Raw genomic sequence first — 12,243 nt, 5'->3', positions numbered from 1 at the left:
AGTCTGTATTATACCAAGAATAGTGACAGGGCTTTGAGTTGCTCAATGTAGGACATATTGTTTAGGCCTTGTGTCCTTTTAGTAAGGCATTTCTGTGAGCATTCCACTTATTGCATGTGTCTGTAAATAAACCTATGAAAGGAAGCATTATACTCAATGACTGGCCTAATGAGAGCTGAATAAAGGGGGACAAAGGCATCCATAGATCTAGACACAATTCATTTGTTTATAAACTGTCCAATATAGAAGTACTCTTAGGGGCAATATTGTCACTTTTGATTTAGTCATCAGGTTATTTACTTAGGACAAACCTTCCTGCAGGATCGTCAAGTCATTTGGGGGATTCAATGACTGCTCCAAGCTTGCAATCATCTGTAAGTTATGTCAGCCAGAGCCCTTTGGTATTGGCGTTTGCTTTAGAGAAATAGATGCCAAACAAGAAAAGTCCCAGCACAAACCCTGGTGACCATACCTCTCAACTATCTCTGATTTTGACTAAAATTTTAGCTCTGTCCCTCTTAGTCCCTCCTTAAACTGGTAACGTTTGGAGAAAATGTGGTGGATTACATTTAATAAATAATCCAACCCAAACTACAATAGCCCCCTCCTCATTCACTATCAAATTTGTCAACAAAACCAGAATCTCTCCCACTGTCCATACTAAGCTGTTAGGAGATGAAATAGACAATAACATGAAATTTGATGTTTAAACCATAAAAAGTCCACAAAAAAACTAGGTACTCTGTATAGGAATAAACTTTGCCTCACAAACAACACAAAAGCCCCAGTAGCTCAAACACACTTGATCTCAACCCTACTGTAAGCGTCACCTATTCTCACCAACCTTAGGAAATCTGACATTGCAAAACTTGAAACAAGTTATAATAAAATCGCTAGATTTGCAACTGACTCAAACTCCAGGTCTCATCACTGTAGAGCACTCAGGCAGCTCACCTGCTTGAGTTTCCCCAACTCCTACTTTACACCCAACTAACCATGGTCCACAAATTACTCCATCAGAAAGAAAAGATACCTGTCCTGCAAAATCTACTACAACCATACTCCAGCACCAGAACGTTACGATCCAATGAAAATCCCCTGATAAAAGTCTCCACTGCCAATAATCAGGCTGGGGAATCCCTCTTCTCCAACTGTATAGCTAAAATCTGGAATACTTTGTGAAGATTGGGTGAAGATAGATGAAGGCTGCCAGCCTAGCCAGATAAGAATTTTGGAGATAATTCTGTCATCTCTAAATATTAATGTAAACCACAGGCTTGTTGTCTTAAATGGTAAAAATAGTGTTACATGTGGAACTGGAAAAAAAATGTAACAGTGCACTCTACTGACCAAGTAAAGCATGTTGTGACCCTTTGATGTAAACACGGCTCCAACCGGTCTAGATGAAGGAATTCTTACTATTGTTTTAAGGCCATAGTTAATGGCCAGAATTTGCATGCATAAATGTCCTTAATGGCTTTGCTTCCTGACCTGGTGTGAGCTTACTAAAGAATGTAGCCTGTTACCCTGGGAACACCAGGAAAGTGTGAAGAATGATGTAATGTGAATCAGGACTGTAATATCAATTTAAACAGAGAGAATCGGAGAGCATTAAGCATTTTTGTCTTGACCATCCAACTCACCAGCACTGTCTTGCTCTATATGTAAGTTTATCTTAGTTGTGTTTTCTCTTAGAAATAGCTAGAAACTAGAAAGATTAGACTGTTTTTCTGTGATGTCAGAACTGTACTACTGAATTATTTTAAGTATTTCTCTGTGATCTCTGAACTCTTGACTAGCACTGTGTAGTAAAAAGTATTGTCTTGTGTTTTGACTATTTGTTATTAAATATTTTTAAACCCCTTTCAACTGTGACTGTTTTTGTAGAGATAATTTAAGCTCTTTAGAGTACTTGCATGCCTTTGGTAAAATTGTACAAAGCCACTCCAATAGCTTTAGCCGTAGGCTACACTACCAATTGGATAATGATATTGCACAGTAATAATTGGACACCCTTTTAAGGGCCTTTGAGTAGCTGATAAATATTAGTGTGTGGTAGCAGCTGGTACTACCGTATAGTCTAGGAAAAAGGGGCACAGCTGGAGAACCTGTGCCAGCCTTCCCCAGGAGTGCCTGTGTGGTTGTATAAACTCTTCTGAAAGTGTGTGTGTGTGTGTGTGTGTGTGTGTGTGTGGGTGTGTGAGACAGCTACTTGGGCAGGGACCCGAAGCACTGGTCAGACAGAGAGGGTGCTGGAGGTTTTAGCTTGCCCACTAGGCTGAGATCTGGACCCTATAGCTGTGCCAGTGGGGAGTCTTATTGGGGACCTGAAGAGCAAGGCAGCGACCAGCCCCGGACTGACTGTGATCTCTGTGTGCTCTTAAGAGTGTGTATTTGTTATCCTTTCCTCCTATATGAGACGCCCCTCACTGGTGTTAGTGGTGAGGATTGAAGCTCCTTGATTGCTGGGCCAGGGCACGGGTGTCAAATACTTTACCTCCCAGTATAATATCCACCACAACCTCACCTTAATTTAAACCTTTACTAAAAACTCACCTATCCAAAAACTGAATATGTCCATGTATGACTCCTGACTAACCTACTTCTTCCTAATGCTGATACTATAATTGATTCAATCTTACTAATTGTACATAAAAACACAAATGATATCTAGTACTATGTTTAATTAACCCATGTGGCTCACATTGTATATTTAACAGTGTTCTACTGTGTTTGTTATATTTTAATTGTACCTGTGTTGTATTAGCTTACTTTTATGTTGAGCTTTTCTCCCAGGGCCTCCGCTGAAAAAGGACTTTCCTGGTTAACAAATGTAAAATAAAATAAATAAATGAATGAATAAATAATGACAATAATTAGAGTTATACACTTCTTTTACTTCAGAAAATGCCTTCACATTCTCTTATCCTGTCAGCATTTCATATTAATAATACTAATATGTTAAAAGTGTCCCTGAATCATTTCTGGATTTGTCCCTGATAATACAAATTTGGATAAAGCCATACAAAATGGGGGGAGGCCTAAAAATAGGGACTTTTTTTAAAATATTGCTCTCTTACAAACTTAGAAAGTTGATAGAATAAATGTTTTGCGTTGGCATGAACGTTCTGATGGAAAACTACCCCAGCAATGTTGAGCTCTCCATAAGCAACTAAAACCAGGAGAAGACATATTGTAAATCAATTTGTTATCCTTCTCAACTAAAACCAGGCAAAGACATATAGTGAATCAATTTGTTATCCTTCTCAACTATAGAGAGCATCATCTACTCTCTTGGTGCTCTCTGCCTTATTCTACATCTCTATGCCTTTACTCTGATAGTAAATCTATCACAGGAATCCTAAACTTAGGAATATCTTCTAAACTTTAATATATTGTAGAGAACACATGTATCCTATCTGTTAGTTAATATGTATGTCAAAGTCTCTTCTGTGGAAATTGTATGTGAAAAGTCTGTCCTTAAAACTATGTTTTGTAAAAAATTGTTTGCTAGGAGCTTTTCTCCCCGGGCCTCCACTGAAATTGGACTTGTAATCCAGTTGGACTCTCCCGGTCAACAAATGTAAAATAAATAAATATAAAGTCTGAAACTTTAATGTCTGCTATTATTTTCCAAATTCAATCCTCAATAATTAGCCAGTGATTTGCCAGAAAAACAAAATTTTATGGACAGACAATTAAGGCAAAAAATCTGGACATTCTGTGAAAATCTGGACAGCTGAGAGGGACTGTTTGAAAGCTATGCTGGTGACTGGTCTCTTTGTGTAGGTTAACTTCCCCTATTTTGATATTTCAAAAGTCTTTGTACCTACTTTCAATCTCCACAGGACGTATTACCTACGCCAGCTCCGTTAGATACCCTAGCTACAACTAAACTTAGTCGCAGGACTCTCCAGGATGTTGAACACGTCCTCTCATAGTGTGGAACACTGAATTTATTCAGACGGAGTAACTTTCCTCATACAGTCATACACTGCTTGCTACACTGATTCAACTGGCTTCTTTTCTAATCCTTCCTGCATTATTTAGACGTGGTGTATTTCTTCATATTGCTACCAAGCTAGCCCAGCTCTCTCCTCCGACACAGAGAAACACCTCAAAAGTCCCAGTCAAATGGAGAAACCCGTGAAGGATAAACACAACCAAATGGTGTAACTCACTGAAGCAGGTCGTAAAAACTCCCAAAAGATAAACAAGCAAGACGCAAATGAACAATAAATTGCAATTTTATTAAGCACAGTAATTCTGCTTTTCGTCATCGCGCGCTTATGCGCTTCCACTTTTAAAATTAAACATATTTCTTCATATTATTGCCTTTGGTTTGTCTTTTGATATAGTCGGGAATCGGGAACGCGGGGGTCTGTCATTCGTCGATAGTATGCATGAAGTGGGCGTGATAAAGGCGGGATTTTCTATGAGGCAGTCAGTGGTGTATCTTTTGAAGTGCATCTTAACTATTTATTTTCCTTTTTTTAATTTTTATTGTACAGCTCTTTAACAGGGGTTTCCTCCTTCTTTCAAATGCAGTAAAGTTCTGTATGCAGTGTAGTATGTCGCCGCTGCCCACACATTACTTGAACTCTTGAGAAACTGCCACCAACCCAAGTTTGAGACCCATTATAGCTTTTAGTACGAACTTGGAAGCAGTTGAAGAAAATAAGCACAGTACATGTTTTTCTAAGATATTGCAGGAATTAAAGTTATAAGAAAAGTGACGGGACTTCACGAAGCTGTATTTTTAAGGCAAACAACTAACTTTATACAAGTACACAACACTAAAACAAAAACTACGACCAGACACTAACAAGCCGAATAAGGGAAAGTTCCTGCCCACTAGCACATCGTCAACTGACGCGGGAACGTGCTTCTTTACTCATGCTCGCTACCGGGAGCCGGAACATCACCGAGGCTGTACCGCAGATTTAAAAAGGAATTTTTTTTTTCGTAAGTAGCAGCAACATATTACAAATTCATTAAATAAACAATTTAAACCACCACCGCAGATGTGCATGACGTGGAAACGGAATGCAGATTCAGCATTCCGTTTCACGCCTTTGAATATGGTCTTTAACACTGTTGACCAAAAAAGATGCCCGGAAATTCGCTCAGTGCGTTGTTTTGAGGGAAAGTAACCAGCTGTCGGTACTGTCATTTGTGATCAGAATTCCCTGCACTGATTTTCATTCCATTATATAGTTTACAGGATTCCAGTTGACTTACCTACACTGTTGGCATCTCCAACTTGGAATCTGGTCCTTTGTGGTTTTACTTCTGTCTTAATCGTTTGAAACGTCTGGATTGTGTTCTCTTCTGCACGGATCTAAGACTGTCACAGCAATGGGTTTCTCGGCAGTGCTGTATTTATGGTTTATAATGGTCTCTGCAGCAGCTGAAGACGGGCATTCAGAAGGAACCCCCGCCGTTCTTACAGGTAATTTTACATGGATCAGGAAAATAATCGCATGATGTTTGGTGACAGTGCAAGTTTTGCCGTTGATCTCTGTAATCTTAATTGCAGTTGGGCTCGACTACATGTAATGTTATGAAAACTGATGAGTTGTGCAGTCCTGCCGCACACATGGCAAAAAAGCGACAGGGACCACTGTTGCTTAGGGATGACATGGGAGAGGGAGCAGCAATGCGGTATCAAATTCTGAGCTTGGGACAGGATGCACTGTGGCGTGATTCCTGAGATATGACCATACCTAATATGAATGGGCAAGTCATTAGCAACACGTTTCTGTTTCAAGGCTTTTGATTGCCACATAAAAGTAAATGTATAAGTTGTCAGCTTAAAAGCCGTCACCCTGATCTGTGAGCTCTTTCTGTTCCTGGTTGCAGCATTCAGCAAGTAATGTATCTTTGCATACGTTAATTTGTCGTTCATTGTCAAGAGATTGAAATCTGCAGTGTTATGGCAATCTGCATATGGCCTGTATTTGTTATGCTGCTTCATAAATTTTGTATATTCATTCCTTGCCCCTGTGACTGATTGTGGTTGAGAAATATAAAATGGGCACCAGCCAGCAGATGAATAAATTATGTTGGCCTGTAAAACTGTGCAGCAATGTACTGACAGTTTTGTGATGTGGTGTTGTATTAGAGCATTTGTGCTACTGACAAATCAACATTTTCTTGCTTTATCTGCCACATATATGGTAATGCAGTTGTTTGTCAATCAGTTGAAAAGGGAGGGAGTATTTCAGAGTGTGTATTCAGTTTTTGAAACTCGTTTTTTTAAACATGTCTTAATTTCAGTAAAGTAGACAGACTAATTCAAATATTTGAACCATTACTTTGTTATGTTGTGGGTGTAAAGTGTACTGATGGAAATTTGTAGATGTTGACTATACCTGAAGATGGAAACCTGCAGAAATCTGTGTGGGTTTTCCCATAGTGATATGTTAATGTTAATATTCTACTTAAAGTGTTGTTTTTGTGAAGCCATGTTTGAATTAATGGAATTGTAATTTCTGGTGTACAGACTTAATTGCACCCCATCGCAGAGCTTGAAAGTGGCCCACTGAGGTTAGTGTTCCACCCTGATTAACATATGTCAGTAAATACATTTTTAAAAACAGTAGTTTGAAAGATTTCTTATTCTCTAGCTTGCATTATTAACAAGGTTTACACTGGCCACATGTGACACTGTAGCTGTGAGAACAGCATTATGTTTGTTGTTTTGAGGATAATTATGATGTTACTAATGGGATGTTGTACCCCCATGTGTAGATGGATAGCTAGAGTAAGTACAGTATAGGCATCAGCATTTGTGTTGATGGGTCAGACTGCTGAGCAGGGCAGAAGTGCTATGTCATTGGTTCACTGCTGTAGGGGAAAAAACAAAGTCTGTGGCTCCAGTCACTTGATACAATGAAATTATGTACAACATGATGTTTGTTATATTACCCATTGTGTTTTATTACGGCATAAAGAAAGAAAATAAACCATCAGTTAAAAAAGAGTAAATTAATAAGTATGAGTAAATCACCAAATTCCACAAAATTGTGAAATGAACAACTATTCAGAGTTTTCTTAGAACAACAGTGGAAGAGTTCTTGTGGAAGTTGCAAAAACAAATTGCTACCATTCTCCTGTTTCTAGGTGAGACCTAGGAATCTCCAGCAGTTTCCTTCTGGAAGCATAAAACGGGTATAAAAAAGTATAGTGATGGAGCACAGCTTTGGTTCCCTGATAATGTACAACTTTGTAGGTTAGGACACGTATCTTGAAGAAGGTGTGCCACTGATAGGTAGCAAGTGATGACTGTGGCAGTAGGAAAAGTGCTGCAGCTTTCAGCATCAGCTGCAGCCCTTGCTTCCCCACACCCCAGAGAGCCGTATCCAGCTGGTGAGAAATGCTTGCTTGGTTGCATCAGACCCACATTCTTTGTAATGTTGTAGGGAACAGTACCATTTTCACATCTACATATGGCATTCAAAGCTGTGTCAATGTATAGTTATGCAATGCATTTCTAATATTGATCAGAGTGAGGAAAACAAGAAAAGGGTGTGCCTAAGAAATTAGAGGAGACATATTGGCGATCCTAATGTAAGACACACTTGCTTCCTTGAGATTGGCTTTGTTGACCAAGGTCAAACTGCTTTAGATGAAACAAAGGTGTAAATCCGTTGGTATAGTTCAGATTGAGCACAACAGTACAGTACACTGAGCCACTGAAACTTTGAGATGTAGAAACTGAAACTCCTAAGTAAAAGAACTTGCTACCATTTTGACAGAAGTCGACATGATAAAAACATATAGAGGGCAGATAGTGTGGGTAACAAACAGTAAAGACTGTAAAGGAAATTGTACCAAAAAATAAGACATGCTGTTTATTATCTACTGATCTCTGCATTACTAGAATCTATGTGAGTCTGTAAATCACAGTTTTTTCTCAACTTGTTGTACTTCAAGAATGGCCTTGTAAGAGGCTGAAAAGCTGACATGATATTATTTCATTTATTTAACAGCTAGGGTCTGATGTTCAAAGAATGCACATCCTGTCTACATAAGATTACTTCAAAGATGTAGAACATTTTCTTTAAGCCTTTCTGTCTCTTCACTTACAGTACAAATACTGTTACTTTCTCCTTCCCTAGCTTCCTGTGGCAAGAGGACAGGTTTATCATGTTCAGTAAATCCTTTAGATTGTTACCAGAGTCTGTATTCTAAATAACATCCAAGCAAAGGGTAAAAAGGTTATACATACAAACCATTCAGTAAAATCCACAAGAAAGACTCATCCAAGCTAAACCTTTCATTATGCAATACCTTAAAAAAACTCTTGTAGTGTAGGCCCATGGGGTATATATAGATGACCCATTAATAACGCAGCCATCTTTCAGCAACATGGCTTCTGAATGTTTATGACTTTTTAAGTCTTTATGAGTACATTCAGACCAATAAAGAAAACCCCACAAGCCATACATATACTACGTTTTGGACTTTTTTGTGACCTTTCAATATAGCATACATGGCATAAAACCCCACCAGGTGCCTGCTAAATAGCCTAAACAACATACAAGCAAAGGGTAAAAAGGTTGGAAAGACAAACCATTCTGTATAAATTTAAAGAATGATTCACCCTAACTAAAATATTCAGTGTGTAATACCTTAAACCTCCTGTTGTGGAGGCCCACTGGATATATGCATATGATCCTGTAAGGACATACTGGTCTTTCAGCTACATGGATTCTGAATGCCCACTACTTTTTACTTTTTAAGTCTTTATGGATACATTTATGTCAGTAAAGCCAAGTCCCACTAACCACAGACATGCCTAAATGACATCTTGCGTTTGAATATTAGGCTTAAAAGAAAGAAAACAAAAAAAGATGTTGTGGCTCCAGAGTTATCTGTAACTGACAACTTAAGTATACATTTAAATGACAGACTTGAAATTCTGTGTCTAACTTCAGATTGTTGTAGTTAAAACACTTAGGCTAATGTTTCTTGTTTTCTTTAAAACTTCAGATGTTGCAGATTAACTGTGTCTACCTTTCCCTACTAATTGAATTTCTTCAATCTGAAAGTATCTATGTAATGTTGGAGATAGTGTTTGACAAATACCAAACGTAAATAGGTTTCACAGAAACCCAGAATAGTGTAAGGGGATGTTACAGCCTCAGGTAAAGACAGTAACAGAACAAATAATGTTTTTATTGTGTTTTTGCACGATAAAATGATTCAGTGCCACTCTCCTACCTTTTTCAATAGTCATGCCTGTCTGTTATAGATATAGTCTCACTCTATCCAGCCATCTCTTGGTTGGGCATCCTTGTTTCCTCTTGCCTACTTCCTGTCTCTTTCAGATCTTCTTTACCAGCCGTTTTCTGCTTTCCTGCAGATGGGACTAAACCACAGGAATCTGTTCTTCCTTACCTTCTGTGCAACTAGGGCTACTTTTGGCTTTTGCTTTGATGACTGTCACACAGTATGTATTCTACCAGTCATTTAAGACGCTTCATCTCCATCCCCTCAAGCTTCTGCGTTTTCACAAAACATCACCATCTTGCTTTATAACCTTTTTCATGTTACCTCTCGGAGGCTTTTTTCACAGCAAGTTTAGAACTTTGTAACATCTTACCACCTTATTTAGGATACAAGTTGACTTATTGTCTTTCTGATCTCAGCTCAGATGGCATTTTCAGAAATTATACTGTCAACATTTTTTGTAAACTGTAACACTTGAGTTATTTTTTCAGAGCTTGGCTGTCTCTTGATCTGACAGAGTGTCAGCTCTGTCACGTTTAGGACTAACATTGGCAGGTACATAGTTCAGCCCATAAAACTGTCCCAAACTACCAAAGTCCCTACTCTGCCCTGTAATTCCCTGTACCCATGCCCCTTTCTGCAGAATATTTTCAGTCATAGTTGATGCTGGTCACACTGTAAGTGTTCCAAGACTACCTTTTGTATTTTGTATTTTACACAGTGGGTTGTTTATAATTTCTTCAGTTGTTTTCAGGTTACAGGTCAGATTGATATTTTTCTTCTTTTTTCCTCAGTTACTAGACATTGGTCTGCTCTTTTCCTGTTAGGGTTAGACATGTTTCTCCTTCCCTGTTTATAGGTTTTGATGTTAGGATCTCAGTCTTTGACGTGGACTCTTTGAGTATTGATTGTAATACATGTGGATGGTCTCAGTGGCAATGCTGTTGTGCTTCAGGGTCCTCTGGACTTCAGCATTGATTTTGTGGATTTGTGTGCTGATCTCATTGGGTCAACTGTTTGTCCTTCAGGATCAAAGCCCTCAAAGTTGTGCCAAAGGTTGGTGGCTTTTGTTGGTCTTGCTGTCAGACAGTGGGCAGTTGTGGCCTAGTTTGACAAGGTCTCTGTGTCAGTGCTGATATTTGATCTTTGGCAGCAGGATCAGTGCCTTCAGCCTTGAGTGATGGTATATGCACTGTGAATTCAAGCTGTTTTGCATATGCTGCCCTGAGTGGCTGTATCCCCACCCCCACACATATGACATTGGGCTCTGTAGTAGGTACTGCCTTGCCTGTAACTCTCTCTGTTCAACTTTTGAGTCAGCAGAACAAAGGGACTGAGAAATGTATGTAGGAGCACTCCCAGATCTCTTAATCAATATCAGTTTCTTCCTTCTCCATGGACCAGTCATCTTTGAGGACTGGAAAGAGACATACATGCAAAATGAAGCACATCAACTCTACTTTAGATTCTTCCACTTCAGATATTTAGGACAAAGAGGGAGTATTTTCACCCCCTCCCATGACCCTAATTTGGGGATGAACATGGAATGATCAAAGAGGAGTCTGGCCTACAGACCCTACAATCTCTGTGTAGAGGATCCCACAGGAGGTGTAAAAGACTCCTCAGCCTTCTTCCTGGATGGCCCCTTCCTTACACAATATATGACTGACCTTGACGTCTTCATGAGAAAACTCTGATGTTGTGGTATCTGTCCCAGTGAGATTAGACAAGATCCTCTGGCTTCCTATGGACTGGACCTGTTGGGCAGAGTCTCCCAACCCTGATTCCACTATGACTGCAGTTCCTTTTAAAAAGGATCTGATTCCATGTAGCCCTGATGTTCATGCCTGGATAAGGAATTAAAGCATGTGGATAAATTTGGGAGACAAGTTTATATATCCTGTGCTCTGTCCTTGAAATCAGTATTTTTCCTCTCTCATATATTAAGATTCCAGTGAGAGCTGGTAGATTATTTATTTTTTCTTTGGGTGGAACATTGTCAAGGTTAGACTGGCCCAAGGAATACAGTTGCAGTCTGAGGCCAGTTTGCGTATTACTGTCCTGGAAATTAGGGTCTTCATCTCAACTTTATTGGCCTTTCATGACTCCTTACTATAAGGTGTGATAGCTGTCTACTGTGACAATATGGCAGTGGTTTAGTGTATCAGCAAACAAGGAGGAACTTCCTGCTACTTTTTCTGCCAAGAAATGTTGAGGCTATGGAAAGATCTCTGTCAGCAGACCACTTTCTGACTGCCAGCTACATTCCTGGGTAAGCCTGTTTTCTAGCAAACAGGTGCAGTTGCTGCATAGTTGTCTCTTGAGTGGTTCCTTGAACTGTTAGTGGATCAGAAGCTCTTCTGTCACTAGGGAGAAGCCATACTCTTTCCTTTTTCATCCCTGATCATAAAGTGCAGCAACTTCTTTTTCCTAATACTTTCTTCTTGGAATGTCCCATAGATGCTTTTGTCCAGAAATGGGCCACAAGACTTCTTTGCCCTTTCTCCATTCCCCTTACTTTTAAATTCATCCAGTAGACTAGGTAGAATAAGTCCAAAGTCATTCTTAAAGCCCCATTTTGGCTTCAACAAGTTTAGTCTCCCCTACTTCGTGCTTTTTTTCTGGAGAAACCTCTATGTCTGAGGCTTTTCAGATCCTTGCTAACCAATCATTTTGGTAGACTTCATCCAGATCTCCACTCTCTTCGACTATAAGTGCATGGTTTCTCCAATTCCATTGATTGTTAGGGTAGCCTAATACCTTATTTAATACCAGAGACTTAAAACTGGAAGATGCTACAAGAGTAAATGGACACATTTTTCAGTATGAGATGCTTCTAAAAGTCTGGACCCGTTCACAGTTCGTTTTTACAGTACTAGACTGCCTTTCTTTTATCACTGATGCAGGATTTAGTTTTCCCTCCATAAAGGTGCATCTTTTGACCAGAGCTGCAGCTCCTTGTAATAATGTTAATTAAAAGCATGTACTGTCTTTATTGAAAGTTCA

At 39.2% G+C, this 12,243-nt stretch overlaps 1 protein-coding gene and 1 long non-coding RNA gene across 2 annotated transcripts in view; one reads left to right on the top strand and one right to left on the bottom strand.

Moving 5' to 3' along the window:
* The window catches only part of LOC122794038, a 63,126-nt gene extending 57,799 nt beyond the window's left edge, over positions 1 to 5,327 (bottom strand). The window contains exon 1 of the long non-coding RNA XR_006363609.1: positions 5,242 to 5,327. This is a non-coding gene — a long non-coding RNA (uncharacterized LOC122794038). The remainder of the gene's footprint in view (positions 1 to 5,241) is intronic.
* Positions 4,648 to 12,243, top strand: part of STIM2 (stromal interaction molecule 2) — a 1,889,444-nt gene continuing 1,881,848 nt past the window's right edge. The window contains exon 1 of the mRNA XM_044062150.1: positions 4,648 to 5,452. Coding sequence (XP_043918085.1) covers positions 5,359 to 5,452 — 94 coding nt within the window. The 5' untranslated portion in view covers positions 4,648 to 5,358. The remainder of the gene's footprint in view (positions 5,453 to 12,243) is intronic.

Source organism: Protopterus annectens, chromosome 2.part1 (genome assembly GCF_019279795.1).
Source record: "Protopterus annectens isolate FY-2018-M chromosome 2.part1, PAN1.0, whole genome shotgun sequence".
Taxonomy (NCBI): domain Eukaryota; kingdom Metazoa; phylum Chordata; order Ceratodontiformes; family Protopteridae; genus Protopterus; species Protopterus annectens.
This window is presented reverse-complemented; position numbering and strand designations above follow the sequence as displayed.